Genomic DNA, 20,783 nt, shown 5'->3' on the forward strand with positions numbered 1-20,783 from the left:
TTTTTGGGTGGATGTCCATCTGGAAATGCAAAAGTAAAACCAGATAACTGTCTTCAGGAACCTTGACATACACAATTATAAAACCAGTGGATCTAAAGGCAAGAACTGTGCTGTGCAGTGAGAATGGATCAGCTCTCTGGTGGACCTGTGTCTGCTATGTGGTGCTGGCTGGATGTCCAGAGTCTGCTGCTCTTCTCTGTGGTGTTCTTGGTGATAGCAGATTATGTCAAGAACCGTCGGCCAAATAGTTTCCCTCCTGGACCCTGGGCGTTACCTTTTGTGGGGAACATTTTCTCTGTTGACTTCAGTAAGACCCATGAGTCATTGACTAAGGTAGGCCTAAGACCTCCTCACATTAACAATCATAAGTTACATACAGTTGTTAAAATTTACATTTATTAAGTTAAATTAGCAAAACTTTCAGGATAGCGAATTCATACAGACAGTTCCTAATTGCGCTTTTATGGACTGACTACAGGCCCACAGATAAAGTATGGTGAAAGTATGGTACATTTTAACTGAACTTTGAGACTGTAAAAACACAATGCAAGTATTTCCAGACCTTAAGCCCACACCTGTCAAAGTTAACTTTTTTTGCAGGTGGAAAAAACTGGACACTTTGCTTCATGGCTGAAAAAACAAACTGTAATCCTGCTATTTAGCCTTTTCAGCTTCAGGTATAAGTCATGTCCTTTTGTCTCCGATGTCTTCCTCTCCTCTCAGTTCGCGGAGACATATGGAGATGTGTACAGTCTCAGAATGGGCCAGACGTGGATGGTGGTGCTGAATGGCTTCAACACCCTCAAAGAAGCTCTGCTTACCCAGGGACACTGCGTGGCTGACCGCCCAATACTTCCTCTCCAGGACGACGTGGCCCCCAATCAGGGTGACAGTATATTTATTTTGTTATCCCTTTGAATTAAACACCATTAATCATGTAGTAATGACTGAAAAAATTCATATCTTAGTAAAATGCAATGAATAACTATAGCATTGGAATGACTGGTAGTTCTGAATAAGTGTAAAGATGATTTCACCAGAATAAAATTGAATAAAGAAATAAAGAGTCCATCGATTAAACACAGATAAAGCCTATACAATATTTAAATTATAGGCTATGATGTGCAATTCATAAATCTTCTGCCTGTGAACCATTTGAAGTTTTCAGAAAGGTATGGTTATTCCATTTATCCACCTACAGTTTCAAATAAGGGCACCTTTTTTTTAATTATGTATTACTCTGTAATTAACAGCCATGCCAGCACTATGTGTCAGTTATCACATTTTTTTTTAACTTAAATGTTACGTAATTATATGCAGTCATTAATGGGTTATTAATCCCCTGTAAAAGAAAGGCTGAACTTTATTTCCTATGATGCAGAGAAAAGAACCTGTCTTTTGAATTGTTGCAGTTCAGTAACAATACATAATTTCTAGTTGGAGTATAAGAATAGTGACATATTTTACTCGAGTTCAAGTGCTGTAGTTCTTCTTAATGTAGCTTCTTAATGTGGTGTCCGCTAATTATGAAAACATATCTCAACCACACTAACCGAGCTAGAAAGCAAATATTGTGGATGAGAGGAGCGTAATAATACTCGTAATGTACACATAAAACTAAACTGAAATGAATGTTCTTACTTCTCAAAAATCATCAATATGTGGTGTTAGTTAAGTAACTCAAAGTGCTGTAGGGGTAGCTGTAATGAGTTTCTCTCCACTCTTAATCTAAAGTTTAGTAATGATGTTTTTTTCTTATCAGGTATCATTACTACTAATGGACACATGTGGAAGCACCAAAGACGCTTTGCTCTTTTCACCCTCAAATACTTTGGAGTTGGCAAGAAATCCTTGGAATCAGCCATAGTGGATGAATCTATGCATTTCTGTAAAGAAATTGCTGATCTTAAAGGTAAAGGCCAAAAGAAAGAAAAAAAAAACATGCTTTTATTAAAATGTTGAAGTAATGAGCCAAGGTGATCTGGATCCTTATATATAGGGTGGGAAGAATCTCCCGCTGTCATATGCATACAATTAATCTATATCATTTTATAAGTATGTATTTAACTGCCCAGGAGAACCCTTTAATCCACACATAATCACCAACAACGCTGTTGCCAATATCATCTGCACCCTGGTGTTTGGTCATCGCTTCGAGTATGGTGATGAGAAATTCATGAAACTGATGGGCTTGTTGGACAAAGGTATCCAGATTGAAGCATCTATTTGGGCACAGGTGTTGTATTTCATATTCATGTTTTAATGTTATAGACCATTCCAGCTCAATCTTTTCCATGTTCTGAAACTGTGTTATCATTTCTGCATGTGAATGTTTGTATGTACTTTATGTAATTACATAATCTGTATTCACTGACTGTTTCACTTGATGGACAACTGCCTTTTTTTTTTTTTTTAAGATTAGAACGTGCTCTTGCTCAGTCTTATTAACAGTCTTTTTAACTGCACAGCTGTACAACTCATTTCCTGTGCTGATGAGGCGTGTGCCAGGGCCACATCACACCATCCGTAAAATTTATAGTGACTTCATGGACTTGATCAAAGTAGATATCAGTAAGCACAAAGAGGACTGGGACCCATCTGAGCCCAGAGACTACATTGACTGTTACCTGAGTGAGATTCAAAAGGTAGGAGGACAAATCACTCACTTCAAGGTGTAAAGGGAAGTGCACACTGATTCACAAGTAGAATCGTGTAATTTAATTACCCTGTTAAGCAATACGCCAAGTTGTATTTTTGGCATTTTTTTACTTCAGAGCAATGGGGATGCTTTTGCCGAGGCTACCTTTTATGAGGATAACCTAATAATTTGTGCCTTGGAACTGTTTGTGGCTGGATCTGAGACCACATCCACCACCCTGCGCTGGGCCTTCCTCTACATGGCAAAGTACCCCGAGATTCAGGGTGGGAACTTTCACAAGCTCATCCGCATCACACAGAAATTCTAATGGAAAGTCACAAAAGTCATAAATTTTCTTGGCTTAACTCCAAGCCTGAAAAGGAACATGTTTTCCTGGTCCTTCTGCTACTCTTCTGTTTGATAGAAAAGGTCCAGGCAGAGATAGACAGAGTGATTGGACAGTCCAGACAGCCATCCATGATGGACCGTGCTAATCTTCCTTATACTGACGCTGTCATCCATGAGATCCTGAGGATGGGCAACATAGTTCCTCTCAGCCTGCCTCACAGCACCAACAACGAGATGCAGCTGGGAAACTACACCATCCCAAAGGTTATTTCTCAAATAATATTCTGTATGTAACTGCTGTAAAAATGTATGTTTGCAGATTTTTTCTACACACAATGTGATGCTCTTCAATGAGTTGTCATTGCAATCTGATCATCAGGGTGTTGTAATAATTCCCAATCTGACCTCGGTGCTGTTTGACAAGAAAGAGTGGGAGACCCCATACACCTTTAACCCAGGACACTTTCTAAATGAGGAGGGCAAGTTTGTGAAGCGAGCTGCTTTCATCCCTTTTTCTGCTGGTGAGGAGCACTATAAGACATAACAGAGACAGTGCGTTTACATGCACTTTAGTGATCAGGTTATTCCCCATGTAGAGCAGTAATCTGATTTCAGAAATTCCATGTAAACAAGAGACCAGGTTTCCATAACTGGGTTACAATTAAGAGAAACCCAGTTAACACAGCTAGATTTCTGCTGGGCAAACACAGTTACTGGGCCATGTAAACCCTTAACTGGAATTCTGAAAGGCTTTTTTACAAGTACATGTTGGAGAAAGGAGAACAGAGAAGGAAGTTGACACACAGTGTACAAGACTTCACTGGATATTCTACATGGTTGTTGAAGAATGCCTTATCACTTCATGTCAGTGTCACTAATGGAAATAAAAGGCAATGTTGAAATATTAACATTGCCCCGTCATCAAAATTAAGTACTCAAGTAAAAGCATTTTTAGACTTTCAACTTGCAGTACAAGCTGGCAATGGACAGATGTGACACTGAAATAAACCCATCTGCTTGTGGTTAACACTGATATGTAGCAACATGGAGTCTGTATAGAAAACAAATTACCTAACATAATGCATCTGTGCTAATAGCTCAGCTTGTTGAAGATATGGGTATTTGCCTCTGCTGTTCATTGACTGAAATCTGTAAACTGAGCAATGATTGACTGCAGTTGCTGTTGTTTGATATTGCCGCAGGTAAACGAGTGTGTCTGGGGGAGAATCTGGCCAGGATGGAGCTGTTCCTCTTCTTCACCTCCTTCATGCAGCGGTTCACCTTCTCCATGCCTTCTGGTGTGAAGCCTGTCTTGGATTACCGCTTTGGGGTCACTCTGGCACCTATCCAGTATAAAATCTGTGCCAAACTGCGTCAAGTGTCTTCCTCGCAATAACACACAATACATTTTCTTTTTTTATTTTCAAAAGTCATAATCTTTTTTAATGTCCTTTTCAGCTGCATTTCTGACTATTCTTTCCGAGAGCATGTCTCATATATTATATTATCATCTATAATTCTGATACAATATTCTGAGGATTTACCTTTTTATATTAGTGTTTTTTATTAGGCTTAGGCAAGGTATAATGGCACACCTTGAAAAGATGTACAGAATGTGTCAGAAAGAATACAAAACCGAGAGATATTTTTTGAGATAAAATCAAGGAAAATATATTCAAATGTAGCCACTTTTTCATATCACATCATATGAAGCTGAACCATACATTCTTGCTTTTCAACAAGATTTTTTTGCTTTGAGAGAACCCAGCCAGAAAAAGCAAGCATGGGCACAACATCAGCACAAGTCAGAAAAACAAAATGCACATCAGAGTAACTTTGATGTAGTCTGGGTTTATCAGTGTTTATGAATTTGCACTTTACTTCAGTACTGAATCAGTAGATTTTGTTGTGTAGCTCTAATTAAGAAAAATAAAAAATATGTTTTTTTGTAAAATTAAAACTACCATGGTGTCTTTGATGCAAAGTGAGAGGGAAATGTTTGAAAAAGTCTGAATTTATGGATCAAAGTGTGTTCGGAGGGCTGGAAAAGCCCTTTGACCTGCTTCCCTCATGCAGTTTTACAGCCGTGTCAACGAGGCCATGTGCTCCCTACATGGGCAGACACTGCATACTGTGCACTGATACGTCCTGTCACGTCAACCCAAACTTACCTAGGCGGTGTTAGAGACTGAGCTGTACTGCTCTTCAAACATTACACCGAAACAACAGCACAGCAGCTGTACAACAGACCTACACCTAAGGAGCCACTGAGTGGGTTTTTCAATTTAAATAAAGTGGAGCATTAATAAAATGTCAATGCAATTATCTAGATACCTCCAAAAGGTACATGTGTTCCAGCTGTATGAATACAATTCATATCTCCTGAGAAGAAAATTGCCCCACATCCCAATTATTTTTATTGCCATAACCATTAGACATCAAACCTGATCTGTGAAAACCCTCAGGGTATGAAAAGACCATTTTGTATAAAGATGAAGATGTTGCATTTAATAATTTTCAGCTGCCATATCCAAACATTACAAATAATAAATTCACTGAACGTTTCACTGTAGAGGGATCCTTCTCATGAAATGGAAACTATGTATGAAAATGACTTTAAAGACAAATATCTAATTTTAGAGCCTTTATGATACAAAGTCTCTCCTCCCTTCATCAGAGGAGGCTCTGCTCAACAAACATCTTGACATTTAAATTTCAGCTGGCTTTTAACTGCCACATTATGTGAAAATTTCTTTCTGTGGTTGTCGCTCAGTTTGTATTAAAATGCCTTGTGAATGTGATAACGAATCCTTAATGAAACCCAGGGGGAAGATGAGTCCAGCCAGCGACTTCATGGAGAAACTCATTTCCACTTGACGCATAATGTCTGGTGAAGGACATTATTCGGCTAAAATTGAAAAAGTCAAGGTTTTCCTATGAAACGATCTCACCATTTCAGTTTCAGTAGCCATAAGGGTGGGCTGTGAGCCGTGGCTAGAGGAGCAACATACAGACTCTTGAGCCAGTCCCATTCATCTCCCCTTCTTCTCTGGGCACTGGATCCTGTAGCCCACCCTGTAGGCCTGGAGATACACACGCGCCTGGTTTATCCTGAAAAAACCCAGTTAGACGATCAGCATGTGTAGTGTGTGTCTGTGTGTGTACATTTGTATTATTATGTCAGATCTGAGTCAAATCCTTACTATATATACTTGGATTAACATCTTACACTATCTTTACAATCTTGTGGTACCAGGCATCTGGTAACCATCAGATTAAAATAAATGTTACATATTATTTTGGGACTTTGATACAACTCAGATCTGGAGGATGTATGATTATGAATGCACAGTCACCTGTATTTGGTGCACAGGTGAACTCCCAGGGGTCCACAGCGGTCGACGAAACTCTCGCGAAATCCCTTCCTCACTGCTCGAGCCATACTGACCACTGTGGTGACCACAGGGCATGTCCTAGAACAGAGGCACACACACACACACACACACACACACACACAGACACACACAGAAATAATTAAATAATAATACAATGAGTAATATTTTTGACTCAAATTAGTTGGTCACATTCTGAGATTTCTGGTTTTCAAATCACACTTTCCAGTCTATCTTTTGTTTTGGAGCAAAAACTCTCAGCCCGTTGGGATTAAAGTACTTAAAAGCGTGATGAAAGATTTTTTTCTGTTTTCAGTCCAACTAAGCAAATGGCACAGTGTTATTATTAACAGTATTACAGTATTCTACACTAAGATGTATTGGTTCTCCACTCTAAACAGCAAGCAAGCTATTCTTTTTTTCCTTTTATTGTTTGTGCTGGTTCTAGGCCACAGTAAGCTGTGTCAAAGATCTGTTGTTACAGTTTATGAGTGGCCAATAGAGGTTAGGAAGTGCATGAGCCTTTAAAGTCCCCCTCCACTCAAAAACATGTTTTTCTTATCTTTATGTCCCCAAAATTGTCTGACCTTGACTCCACTGACTTGTATGTGTACAAAGTTTGTCACAAGAGAGGTGTTTCCAGGTGAAGCTGGAGGTGTGTACGCAGGCTCCTAAAATCTGAGATTCAGACAAACCCGGCTGTGACCGGCTAGGTCACAAATCCCACAGCCAATCATGTCAACTGATGGGTGGTGCCTTCCATATCTACATATCATTATCACCAGCTCCACCGTTCGCTTGGAGTGTTTTGTCTTCAAAAAACAACAAAACCAACTTGAAACGATTGTTTCTTACAAAAATCATTTTTTAGGATAGATTATGATATGTGATACAAGTTACAAGCTGGTGTGCCAGCAGTCAGGAAAGGTGGGAGGGACTATTTGCATATGTATAAATCCATGTATACTTAATGAGTGCAAAAAATTATATCTGAGCCATGAAGCCATGAGGTATGAAGGGATGTTTTTTTTTTTTTATGGAAAAGACTTCTAAATATGTTTAATATTGATGAACAAACATGATTTTTAAAGTTTTAATCAATGTCTGCAGGAAGAACTGATATAGTTGTCTAGTTATGACATGTACCCCGGGAAAATAAAACTTTCATGAAAAAGCAGGCCAGCAGTGGGCAGGAGGCTCACAGTGGATCAGAGAACAGCCGGTGTGATGTCAGCGGGTGCTCTTGGTGTTGTGGTACTTACAGTCTCTCGCAGCGCAGGCCGGCTGTGCCCTCCGGACAGGTGCAGGTGTTGTGAGGACTGCAGGTGGCTCCATGTTGACAGGGCGGCACACAGGGGGTCGTCACCGCTGCCAGCACAACACATGTCAATAGTCTTAATGCAATGCAGATGTCCTGTCACATACACACACACACACACACAAACACACACACACACACACTCACCGGTTTCACAGAGACTCCCAGTAAATCCACTGGCACAGCGGCATCTGTTGAGGCCCACACACACTCCACCATTCTTGCAGGCTTTGTTGCACTGCACCGGCTCTGAGGAAGACACACAGAATCCATGAATGTAGTGGAAAACCCGTTCACTTCTAAAACAGGTTTAATCAACAGTTTTAAGCCAATATCCTGTCAATATTTGTAGTACAAATTAAGTTAGAATTATTTTCTTTTGGTTTATTTTCTCTTATTTAATTTTAGCTCTGGTGAGGGACAGTAGACCTGTTTCAGAGCAGTCCTGACCAGCAGGTACACACAGATGTTTCTAATGACATCCAGTAAGGCTCTGTCAGGTCTCTCACAGAGCCAGCGGCCTGCTGTTGTTCACACAGGCTCACTGCAAAGACTCTGGTCCACTTAACTATTTCAGGTCTACTGGTTTGACTTATCAATGCACTGTGACCCACAGTAACATCCAAATACCAGCAGTGGATCAAAATAGCTGTGCTGCATGTGTTCCTTTTTGTTTGCTTTGTGGCAGTATGACATTGATCTTTCTTGTAGGCCTCTACTTCTAACCACAGGGAGGTAATATAAACTCTATCTGACCGCGCGCTGGTCTGATGTCTGGTTTTAGGGTATTTAGGGTTCAACACATACCTGCAGTAATATTTTATGTGTTAAATGTGGAGTTTTATTATTTATTCATACTGTATTACCCATTACAGCATTTGCAAAACTACCCTAGTCTTTATCCTAATTTATTTTGTATTTTTGTCGAAATGTGGCTCAGGAAGATGCTTCAATGTTTTGTTGTTTTTCTACAGTGACAAAGCTGAGCTGATTTCACAGTTTGTGGCACTGGATAGACAGAGTGTGGCACCTCACCTATCTGGCACCGAGCTCCCTGCCACCCACTGACACATGTGCACTTGTTGACATCCACACATCTCCCCCCGTTTTGACAGGCAGGTGTGCAGAGGGCTGGAAAACACACACACACACACACACACACACACACACACACACACACACACACACACACACCAAGAGGATAAGTAAACAGGAAAATGAGATTTGCAGGTAACACGAGTTCACAGATGATCAGTGGACCAAATCAAAAGATCTATTTTGCATTTTTTGCTCATCCATCAAGGTAACAGCCATGCACTATTTTACATATGTCACTGTCCTCACTGTCAAGAGTGAAATGATAGGAAGCTAACACAGAGACAGACCAGCAGAAGTGGTAGCGAGTATCTGTCTGTTTGTATCTCTGGTAGTTTTGTTACTCACGCGAGAGGCACTGGGGGCCGGCGTAGTCAGAGGGACACTGGCAGGTATCAGGCCCCACACAGCGACCACCGTTTGCACAGGGCAAGTCGCACACCGCTGACAGAGAGACAGAGAGGCAGGGGAGTGACAAAGACATGCACAAGGGAGAAGAAAGAAAATCAAGTTGAAATAAAAGGGAAATACAAGAAAAAACAACTGGGACTTTACTGCTGTGTAAGGGAAATTTGGTTTGCTAATAAGGTTTGCAGCAGAATGGAAAGCTAATGAAGAAACAACGAAACTATAACAAAATGGCATTGCATAAAAGCACTATAGAAAATCACGGCAAGCACTTGATTTGGAAGAGAGGGGTGTCACGCTCAGCCCTATTCACTGACTTTAAACATTACAACAGCGACCTCAGCTGGACATCCACTCCTTTCACATGACCCACATCCCCAGGCGCCCATGTTACAGGTGTCAGGATTTGGCCATTACGACACAACTGAGCATACTGTTCTTAACTGGTACACTGTTAGGCTGTTTTCAGCTGTAACATGCCAGAAAAATGGAAGAATATCCACACAGTGAATTTAAAGCTCCGAGTACAGTCTCCGCTAGCTGTAATGGTGATGCTGTTGCTAGGGATGCATGATATTAGATTTTTTCCAGCTCCAGCTTTTGGCTGATAGCCAGCACTGATATATGCATATATTTTTCCCAGAGAACATCAAGTCTCTCCTGTGGTGGAATTAACATTTTATTATGCCTACCCTTATTGCGATGGCCCACTGGCAGATGCAGACATAAAATACCATGCTTTTCAATATGTACCCATTCACTGGGCAAAATAAGAAAACTACTTCAAGTATTTTCATATTTTCAAGTATTTTTATGTAACATTTTCTTTTAAACAAAACTGTAAGATTCATCCTGCTGAAACAGGCTTGGGTGCGGCTCTCCCTGAGACATTACTGACAACAGCCACAACCGAGGAAAATGTGACCTATTTCATCTATCAACATGTCATATCAGCAGAAATCATTCATTTCAGGCCGATGCCGATACTTTCTTTATAATGCCAATATTACCAGAGCAAATATTACTGTGCATCTGTAGCTATTTCCTGTCTGACTGTATATAACCCACTTTTCCCACATAAGGATGATTGTCTGATGAAGTTCAAACATTGCAGTAAACGTACTTGGGACCTTTAACTGTGAATTTCCCAGTCTGGGATCAATAAAGTATACCTATCTATCTATCTATCTATCTATCTAACTCAATGTGCAGATATTCCTGCATATTGCTTTAGACTTTATCCTGCACCTGCATAGGTTTGATGTGCACAATTTTACCCCTACTTTGCCTGGGAGTTGATCATCTTATTAATCTGCAAGTAGATGCGGCCAGCTTGTAGCTAGTTACCCACTGTATGTAGTAAGCTGACTATCACTGTCCTGTTAACACATCTGATCTGCATTCTGACACACCAAGTAAAAGCTAGTGTTAGTAGTGGCTTTTACATCGTCATTAATGTAGACTGTTTTGCTACATCAGCTTGCCAGTTTTTCAAGGGACAATTGTTTTGTGATGTGAAACTATATTTCATGATTATTTGAGCGTGTCAGTTCTCAAATTGAGCTCTATGATGATGCCAGCCACAGTTACTAGGTTTGTGAAGCCGCTGCGGTGTGGTGACGACAGAGCCGGGGTACCTGTGTGACAGCCTGCTCCGGTCCAGCCGGGAGGGCACAAACACTTGTTCCAGCGCATACAGGTCCCACCGTGGGCGCAGGGCGGGGAGCACATGGCTGAAACACACAACCAACATGCACTTCACACACCCATAACTCGCACTGACATCTGTGTTTTACTGATGTCGTCATATCGATTCCCAAACGGTATTCCGTTACAACTCTCTCACTTGCCTTGAGAGGAAAAGATGTTCAAAAAAGATGAAGTCCTTGAGAGATGTAACCTTTACACTCTGCCATAAATATTGCTGGCATGACTAAATTCTGCATGCGGATGCATTTCGGTATGCCACTTCAGGGTGGGTGAAACAATCCTTCATCTACACAAGGAAAAATTGCTCCTTATCAAGGAAACAGTAAAGATAACTGAGACTTTGCAGCCTAATGATGTGTAATTACCTCATTATCTTAGTAAAGATGATTTTCTTTGCATTTCGCTTTATTTTGATAGCGACGGTAGACACATGACATGCAGCAAATGATTAGGGTTGGAAACAAATGAGCCTCCAGGGCGTCCTAATTACCTCATCAGCTTGTAAATGACATAACAGCCACCAATTTCAGTTTGGTGCTTTGTACTGGTATTTTTGCTTTGTTTCCTGCTTGCACCACCCTCACTAAACATCCATGCACTCATAGTATTGTAAGATACTTTGAATTAAAGCATCTAATTTTACTTTTTGCATTGGGGTCCTGGACAACATAGGTATATGTTATTAACATACATGTCTTGGTGTGTACCTGAGCATCCCAGACCAGGGTAGCCTGGAGGACAGTCACAGCTGTTTGGGCTCACACACACGCCGTAGTTCTGACAAGGGGGGTCACACACCGCTGAAATGTGGAAAAGATATCACACTCCTATTATCACTCCTTGATTTATTGTTGATACCGCAACCCAGACCTGATCTGGGTACCCAGGTCTAATACAAAGCCGGCTGTTTTTTGTAGGTCTCGTTGTGATTGGTGCATTGATACAGATGTTAGACTCGGCATCAACACTGGACTCACGCTGGCACTTGGTGGCATCGTCAGTCCGAAGTTTATACCCTTCCCTGCAGGTGCAGTTGAAGCCACCAGGATGGTTCAGACACAGCTGCTCACAGCCTCCATTTGTGAAATCCCCACAGTCATCCACATCTTAAAACAAGACAAAAAGAAGTGTCAGCTTAACTTTTTTTTTTTTTTTGCAATTTAAGCTTAACTTTTTGCTGTCATCAGTCATCAACAGCCAAACTGTTTTCTGTGCTTCTTTGTTTTCTTTCTGATTTGATTTTGTTTCATGAACTATAGTTCTGGGAAAAGCAAGAATTTGGTCATTCAACGCTTTCCAATTCCCCGCAACTTTTATTTGAAGGGCCACAAGAATAAGTGTCGAAACATGAACCTACTGTATCACTCCAGCTGACTGGGAGCTCTAGAGGGATTTTAGAAAATTTTTAAAAATGTTATGTGCATAATGTTAATGGAATCTAACAAATTTTGCTGGACAACTATTACAAATATGACAAGACTGAAAAATGTTTCCTGTTCTAAAAAAAAAAAAAAAGACAAACAAAAGTAGCATAACAGAAAAATGTGTTTGTGTTTTTCTTTGTCAAAACTGTGCAGCTGCACAACATCAGTCTGTAGGTGCAATCAGAGCATCTTGCAGCGCCCCTAATCAGAGCGGCTCATCAGCTAATTTGCTCACGGTGTGAACAAGCAGGGAGACTTACTGACTGATCAAATGAAAATGAAATCTCACCCACACAGCTCCTCAGGTCCTCGCCCAGCTTCCACCCAGCTCTGCAGCTACAGGAGACGTGGCCTTCAGCCCTCACAGTGCATATATGGTCACAGCCGCCGTTTCTCAGCTCACAGGATGTGACATCTGTCCACAAGGGGGAGAGACAAGGCCTTCAAAAAGATTTACTGCATACACAAGGACGGAAGGACAGAAAACGTCCTACAATATCTGACCTATTGTCACACAATGTAAAATGCCATACAGATGCCAATAACAGCTGTCAATCTTGTAGACGAATAATGTCACAACATTAACGTGGTAAATTTATATTAGTGGAAATGCAATACATACCTGCAATAACAATTCAAGTCATTTTACATGATACACACACAGTGAGGAACGTACTGACGCAGCGCAGGTTGTCTGTGTGCAGAAGTAAAGGAGGTGGGCAGTGGCAGGTGTGTCCTCCAGGCGTGTTGGTGCAGGTGTGGGAGCAGCCGCCGTTCTGGAGCTTACACTCATCAATGTCTGTGCATACACACACATGTGGAGATGCAAGGTAAACGTCTTTGTTTTTGACTTCCTTGTTACCTGTAGGCTGTGCATCAGAGGACTAAAGGCCTTGTCAATGTATTGTAACATCTCCAAAATGAATCTTCACATTTCTTTTTTTTTTTTTTTTTGAAAGCATGCAGTTGCATTTTGGAACTCTGTTATCATTTTTTCATATCTTTTCTGCAGCCGTTGGTTTTCATTCATTCCACTAATGATATGAAAATTAACTCTCAGACTTCAAACTTTCTCCACATCATTACCCCATCACTGTAATAAAATTGTCCAAGTTCATTTTTCTAAAAGCAGCAGCACTGTTGTGTTTTGATGACTTTTTGAAATTGAGCGGAGTGACACGGTCTCTCCACCAGAAAGTAGTCCTCAGGGAAATGTTTGCTTTTCACAGCCAATGATCACCTCTATGGTTTATAAATGCCTACAACTTTGTTAGCCACAGAAGCAGAACATTATAAGATGGGTGTTTCACCCACATTTTTACTATATGTTGTGAAATCTTTAGTACCCCGCATGATTTGCAAAATGCTTTGTTGCAACTACATTAATGAAAAATATCTTAGCAAAGTAACTAAGTGTTCGCCCACCTCAGTCTTAAATTGTGTTTCCGCTGAGGTACATCCATACTGACTCATCCTGTTTCAGTGACTGACTTAAAACTGGTAATGAGCAGGCCCCAAAACACCAGGCAGAGGTGCATAAGAGTCAGAAAGTCACTGACCTACACAGCTGTGGCCATCGATGTGCAGCTGGTAGCCTGCTCTGCAAGAGCACTGGAAGGATCCCTGAGTGTTGGTGCACATCTGCTCACACGTCCCATTCTGCGCCACACACTCGTCCACATCTGGGTACAAAAGAGCCAGGGGAAGTTCACTGAGGAGTTTTTCTCATGGCAAAACACCGGTCCATGGATAGACTGAACTACACCTGGATCAAATACTTTTGGAAAGTGTTTTTAGCTTGTTTCCACCTGATTGGAGCAGCAGGTAGCCGATGGGGTTCTCCACAGAGAGCAACACAGAAGCGTTTGGACCAAGGGATGAAAAATGACCTTGGCTTTGGAAGACAGACCATGACTCATCTTCAGTGTAGAAAACAGTTACATGTTTTTTTTTTTCTACGAGATGGTATACTCTCATTTCTTCTAATCATTTGTCTTTGATGACTTTTAAATAACTGTGCCATTAGGACAATATTTGTGTGGTTTTCACTGCATGTAAAGGGCCATGTCTGCATAATTCTCTTTTTGGCAATGATAACTCCAAACTACATGCTTCCTATTCATGAACGTAATGCAGGATGGGTTGGCTGTTTCCACAGCTGCAGGCTTCAACTACTCCATCCTATTACCTTACTCCACAAAGCCTGGCTCAAAAAAGTCACTGTGCCAGTTCCAAGAAAATCCCACCTCCAGGGCTTCAAACAGCCCACAAGAGAGTCAACAGGTGCCTTTCACTTTGTTTGCTATAGTGAGTGGTGGGAACTAGTTAGTCCGACTTTTCTTAACCTAAACTGTCACCCTCATCGTACCTGTGCAGTTGTGTCCACCCTCGTGTAGCTGGTAGCCTGTGGCACAGTGGCAGCTATACCCCCCTGGCTCATTGGTACAGGTGTGTTCACAGTGGCCATTGTCCACTGCACACTCATCAATGTCTGGAAGGAAGGAAGGAAGGAAGGAAGGAAGGGAGGAAGGAAGGAAGGAAACTGTTAGTATGATACAAATCTTACAGGACAGACAGTCGGCACATACCTGAAAAAGTGCACATAGAAGAATGAGCAAATGAACACACACACACATAAACACACACAAAAACACACACACTGCTCACCTACCGAAACATGAATGGCCATCTCCATTGAAGCCCTGGTAGCACTGGCAGAAATATGAGCCAATTATGTTGCCGCAACGAGCATTGGTGTCACAACCATGATCACCTAATGCGCATTCATTCTCATCTGGAGAGACAGAGAGAGCACACAGAGATCCTTTCACTCAACTAATGACACGCTTTAGTTCTACTCAGTGACTTTAATTCATCTGCACAAGTCATGGTAGGCAGGAATAATAAAGCATGGATTAAAGCGTACTAAAGGAACCAGTTGACAGGAAACTCGGTTTTCCATAGAGGGACAACAACACTAATTGCTTACCTTCGCAGTGTGTGCCGTTTCCTCGGTAACCTGGCTGGCACACACACTTGTAACTCCCAAGCGTGTTCTCACACACACCCTGACCAGTGCAAACCAGAGGACTCTCCTTACATTCATCCACATCTGGGGCAATATATGAGGCGGAGGAGAGAAAGAGGTGAAAGGGCATGTGTGAGACACTTTAGAGGACGGCACATGGGGTTTTTGTTTTTTTATGGAGTGCTATGATATCAGTTGTGATGAAATATCCTAACGCTGATTAAAAAGCAGCTGTTGCCAGTGCAGTGGGCCTGATGAATAGTACCTCATAAAAAATCCTGCAAAATATTACCTTTGACAACAAAAACACTGGCAAACAAGAACGCTATGCAAAACGGTCAAACTTGGCTACCGCATTTGGCAGTTACCTCGACAGCCCGCACAATCACAGAGCAGGCAGCATGTGTTAGGCGCAGAGAGCGTATCATACCTTGACACACAGTGTAGTCTGGACACACAGGACCTGACAGGAGAACAGCGGCCAGAAATGCAGACAAGAGGGAACAACAAAAGAAAGGGGGAAGAGTTAAAGAGAAGAAGCTTAAAAAATAGGAATCATATCAACAGGGTCAAGACTGAAAAGGACCAGAGGGAAAAATTTCATCAATATACAGGATTAAGAGAGGAGAGAGGCCGGGAAAGAAAAACAACCACACAGGAAAACAAAGCAGCAGATTAAAGCTTGTTGCATCTGCACAGCGCTCGATCCCGTCAGCAAAGCCTTGGGTTGTTATGACTGGGGCACCTCGAACAAAAGTATGAAGAGCACACTCGAAAAGATGAAAATCTAGATCTCAAACTTAACCAGGCGTGGCGACGCTCACTGGCAGACTTACCGACACAGGCGGGCGTCTCTGCTCTGAAACCTGGCTGGCACTGGCAAACAAAGCTACCAGGAGTGTTCACACACACGTTCCCCAGCTCCCGGCGACACTGCTCCTCAAAGCTACACTCGTCCACATCTGTAGAGGAGAAAAAACAAGGAGTTTAAATAGAAATGTCTCTGTCTGATATTCTGTATTCTGATATTCTGGGTGTTGTTGAGGTGGCGGGCCGCTTGGTGGTTTCAGAGGATGTCTAAGGTCACAGCCTTGACCCTTGGGCTGGGTGATATGGACAAAATCAAATATCACAATACCTCATTGTCAGTATTGTGACAATAGAGATAATAGTGCATTATTAAGATAATTACACACACGTCATTAGTAATGTGGATACAATGGCCGACAGAATAGTTTTTAAAAAATGCATTTTTGTACTGTAATTCGGACTTTAAAACTAGGAATAGATAATACTTACACCATATCATGATATATCCAAAATCCGACACAATATGTCGTTTCATATCACAGTTTTTACATAATTCTCATATATCTTAAAATGCCACTAAATCTCTGTTTCAGTGAGTTTGTCCAACAGCAGCGTTGTGTCTTGTCAAATGAAGTTTTATAATGAAGTTGGGGAACACAGACCATTCCTCAAACACATCCCATTTCTGCACAAAAGAATTTAGGCACACCTTAGTCTGTCCCTCTTCCCTTTGTCTCAGTTTTTGCATCCCTCACCCCAAAGCCCACTTTTTTCTCTCTTTTCTTCATTGTCCACTCCTCCACCCCTCCATTCTTGACCCTTTTCCTTCCCTCATCCCCTTAACTTTCCTCCTCCATCTCTTCCTTCCTGCAACCCTCGACCTTTCATCCCTCACCCCCGACCCTCATCCACTTATCCCTCACCCATTACCCCCATCCCTCCATCCCTTCATCCCTCATCCTTCCCTCCGGAGCCTCAATATATCATCTCAGTTCTCCATCATACAATAAACTATTTTGAATTTGTATCCTGTTGGCGTGGTCATTTGTTAGTGTCCTTGGTCGAGACACTGAACCCTAAGAGACCCCTGACATAAAATGCTTCAAAATGTAAAAGGTTGATCCTCCACCACAGAGCAACATTAGCCTCACCTATACAGTCTTGTCCATTCAGAGCCATTACGTATCCCAAAGGGCAAGAGCAGGTGAAGGAGCCCGGGGTGTTTCTGCACTGAGCGCTACCCCGACAGGCCTGCAGACCTGTCACTGCAGCCAGCGCACACTCATCTATATCTGTAAAAACACACAGGAGATACAGCACATCACGACCAGGCTCTCTTTCCAACTCAGGCTCCTCTCTTTCGCTCTGTCTGCCACGTATACGCACACACACTTACCCTGGCACCCACTGGCACCCATCAGGTAACCACGGAGACAGCTACATGAATAGGAGCCGGGGGTATTGGTGCAGTTGGCGTGGAGACCACACAGTCCTGGCCCCTCTCCCTCACACTCATTGACATCTGATAAGTAGAAAGAAGATAATAGGCTCGGCTAAATCCAGATAAGTACCACAATATATTTAAGACGTGATTAAAATGTTTGTGCTGTGTTAAAGGTGCACTTTTTAAAATCAATATGGACCATTGTCAAATTAATAGTAATTCCTCAGTATAATTACTCCATGATTGTTGAGATGACTTGCAAACTCTCACAGAAGTGGAACTGCTAGTGTTAGGGTTTCTCAAAATTAACCCTTTGAATTCAAAGTTCTCCTTGAAGTAGATGCTAAGTTTGATTTTTTTCCATATTAGATGACAGTGACACAACATATCCTGCATCTGCTGCTTGCAACACTTCAATGAAGCTACATCACACTTACACTGAGTGAAATATACAAACCACCACCACATTTTATGGCTGCGGCATGACATCAAATAGAAAGTATCTACGTATCTTGTGCATCATTTTATACACATTTCCCTGTAGCGCAGCAGGACATATTTAGTATCTTTGCAAACCTTAGGATCTCCATTGCTACTAGTTCAAAGAATCTTTGCTTATTTGGCAAAGATCTTCTCATTTATAGAAAAAGCTAAAAATGTTGGAAGGTGTTTGCATCAGCTTTCCACTCCGTCTACCCTCTGCCATTGTGCACCAGTGTGCCTCTTCCTGTACTGGGCTCTAAACAATTCAGCAAAATCCACCCCAATGAAATACAATTCAAAATATCGCACTGAAGAGGAGGTAGAGGCTGCACGCTCTTCGTGACAGTAATTGCTTTGTTTCAGAATTATTGTGGCAAAATGCTTCATGTGGCGCCTTTGAGCAGTGATTCTACTGAGCACCTCGTCATGCTGAACCTCACCGTGACACTCTGTGGCGCCCTGCAGAGTGAAGCCCACAGCGCACGTACAGTTGTCTCCATCCTTCAGCATGCCAGCAGGGCAGCCACAGCCTGCACCGCCTCCCAGCTCCACCTGGATCCCTGGACATGGAGGGGTGGGACTGGGGCTTGAGGAAACTGTGGTAGTGAAAGGGGCTGCTGTTTTCAGAGAAAAAAGATGAGCGTCAGGATCAGGATGGCTGTCAGGTGAAAACAGCAAGCAAGAGAAAGCAAAGAAGCTTACATGTGGTTGGTTTGTAGCTTGTAGTTTCACTGAGATTTCCAATGACATTCTCAATCTCAATGTCCTGAAAGAGAGAACAACAGACCAAATTTGATTCATGCTGTCAGCATCCAACATGGACCTCACTGGCTATTAAACACACAAAATACTTGATGTGATTTGTTTCAGCTCTCTTCAGCAGCAGATGGGCTGTTTACCACATTATCATGCACAATGAATGCAAAGAAGTTCTGAAAATTTCAAGAAGGTTGATGCAGCACACCACAGACAGCAGTAAGACAGCAGACTCTCTTGCATAGCGATGAGGAGAGCTGTTCCCCAGTCACTCGCCTGGCTTTTGGTGAACTGTGCCTCAGCTTGTTTCAGGACCTCATTTTCGTCGTCCTGTGGGGCGTTCAGAGGCTCTGCCACAGACACGGCCAGCAGCAGAGCTGCCAGGAGAGCCCAGAGGTGAGTCATCACCGCAATCTATGGAGAGACATACACTGTGTGGCTATTAATCTATCAGCAAGGCAAAAATGAACAGGGCACAGCCTAAGTTAATAATGCATGAAATGTGAGACAATTACAGTTGATTGGGTTCAGCAAATTCTAGCCACATAAATTGTTAGCTGACAGTCACAGCAGTTATTCAGCTCATGTCTAGACACGTCAAACAACAGTGGGGTGATGGGATGAGGGCACCCTGTTATTAAGTTAACCCCCTGGGCTCTGAGCAGAACAAAAGAAACCTACATCCCTGCATCATGGAACAAGACACTGTTCACTTATGTGCTGTTTACAATGGAAATTAATTACGAAAAGTCAACTGTGGGCGCTGTGTTTACAAACTTGTGAATATGGTGAAGTGTAGTCGGAGGGAGCAGTGTGAAAACACAACTGTGTTGTAATGAGTGTGGCTGAGCGCTCACTTCTCCCCTCCAAGGAAAAAATAGCGTTAAGTTGTACAAGAAGAAGCGTAAATCACTTTCTCACTCACCCGGGTTGAATTCTCTCGCACAAATGAAAGCGGCTTTGAGTCACCTGGACGGAGAAAGAGACAGAGAGACTTCCAGCTGCCGGAACGCGTTTCCTCCGCTGGCTCCAGATGCAGCCTTACAATGGAGCCAGTGGCGAAGGAGTGGGGGCTGTACCGCAGCGACTCCACATCCTGTCCAGGAATTCTGCATTTCCCATTCCTGAAATCCCAAACGACGCAAAAACAGGAACAGCAAACAGGCCCCTTCTCCAAACCCCCCCCCGTGAGTGCGGCTTTGCGAGGGCCAAGGTGGCCCTGCTTTGAACCCTGGAAATGAGGGTCATAAACTGTCACGGTGAGTGGGGGGCCTCGGTCAAGTAAGGAATGGCTCAAAACCCTTGTGGAAATAAATAAATAAATAAATAAATAAGCAAGCAAATAGATACATTTCCGGAAAAGGAAGTATTAGGACGTTTTCCCAGTCCTCAGTATTTATAGTATGCTATGCTGCAAAGGTGCAACACGCAAATTAGTGAGGGTTGATTTAACCTTTACAAACAGCTGACAACACTTTGAAACAAGCACTCAGATACTTAGAACCATGTACTATCAACCATGAAACTATGAACTTGTTTGTTTGTTTGTTTGTTTATTGTCAGATGAGTTTAAATTGCTCTCACTTTAACCCTAGTGTCTAATTTTATACTTAAAGCCTCTACAATAGGCTTGGCTTGCATGTAGTTCCATACAGGACTGAAATTTATTATTTGACAACATTAAGGTCAAATGCATTCTGCCTGCTGCTTGTAGCAATATAGCTTCAGATTGTAAATCCATCACCACAAGATGCCCGTGGGTTCCTGGAACGCTTCATTTTATTTATTTATTTTTTTATAAATAACACACACCATTAATATTCCCTGTAAGCCTTTAAAAAAAATTTAAAAAAATTAAAAAAAAAAAAAAAAAAAAAAAAAAAAAAAAACAACAACATGGTTGTAACCTGCATCAATTTCTGTTTCCTC

The 20,783-nt window shown here is 42.0% G+C and overlaps 2 protein-coding genes across 2 annotated transcripts; one reads left to right on the plus strand and one right to left on the minus strand.

The window, feature by feature from the left end:
• The first annotated feature begins 123 nt into the window (after window positions 1-123).
• On the plus strand, window positions 124-4,382 carry LOC115357938 (cytochrome P450 2J2-like). Its single transcript, XM_030049697.1, has 9 exons — window positions 124-333; window positions 724-886; window positions 1,763-1,912; window positions 2,076-2,236; window positions 2,469-2,645; window positions 2,775-2,922; window positions 3,063-3,250; window positions 3,366-3,507; window positions 4,189-4,382. Exons 1-9 carry the CDS (start codon window positions 124-126, stop codon window positions 4,380-4,382), a joined length of 1,533 nt encoding a protein of 510 aa, XP_029905557.1.
• Window positions 4,383-5,839: 1,457 nt separating this feature from the next.
• LOC115358080 (fibropellin-1) lies at window positions 5,840-19,896 on the minus strand. Its single transcript, XM_030049888.1, has 23 exons — window positions 19,780-19,896; window positions 19,131-19,268; window positions 18,801-18,864; window positions 18,539-18,715; window positions 17,568-17,693; window positions 17,323-17,463; window positions 16,198-16,323; window positions 15,792-15,824; window positions 15,323-15,445; window positions 15,005-15,127; window positions 14,702-14,824; window positions 13,893-14,015; window positions 13,010-13,132; window positions 12,623-12,748; window positions 11,887-12,015; window positions 11,617-11,709; window positions 10,837-10,932; window positions 9,140-9,235; window positions 8,732-8,827; window positions 7,844-7,945; window positions 7,641-7,746; window positions 6,343-6,459; window positions 5,840-6,097 (listed from the first exon to the last, which is right to left on the minus strand). Exons 2-23 carry the CDS (start codon window positions 19,257-19,259, stop codon window positions 6,019-6,021), a joined length of 2,451 nt encoding a protein of 816 aa, XP_029905748.1. The 5' UTR covers window positions 19,260-19,268; window positions 19,780-19,896; the 3' UTR covers window positions 5,840-6,018.
• Between the last annotated feature and the right edge of the window lie 887 nt (window positions 19,897-20,783).

This window comes from Myripristis murdjan, chromosome 4, assembly GCF_902150065.1.
Source record: "Myripristis murdjan chromosome 4, fMyrMur1.1, whole genome shotgun sequence".
Lineage (NCBI taxonomy): Eukaryota > Metazoa > Chordata > Actinopteri > Holocentriformes > Holocentridae > Myripristis > Myripristis murdjan.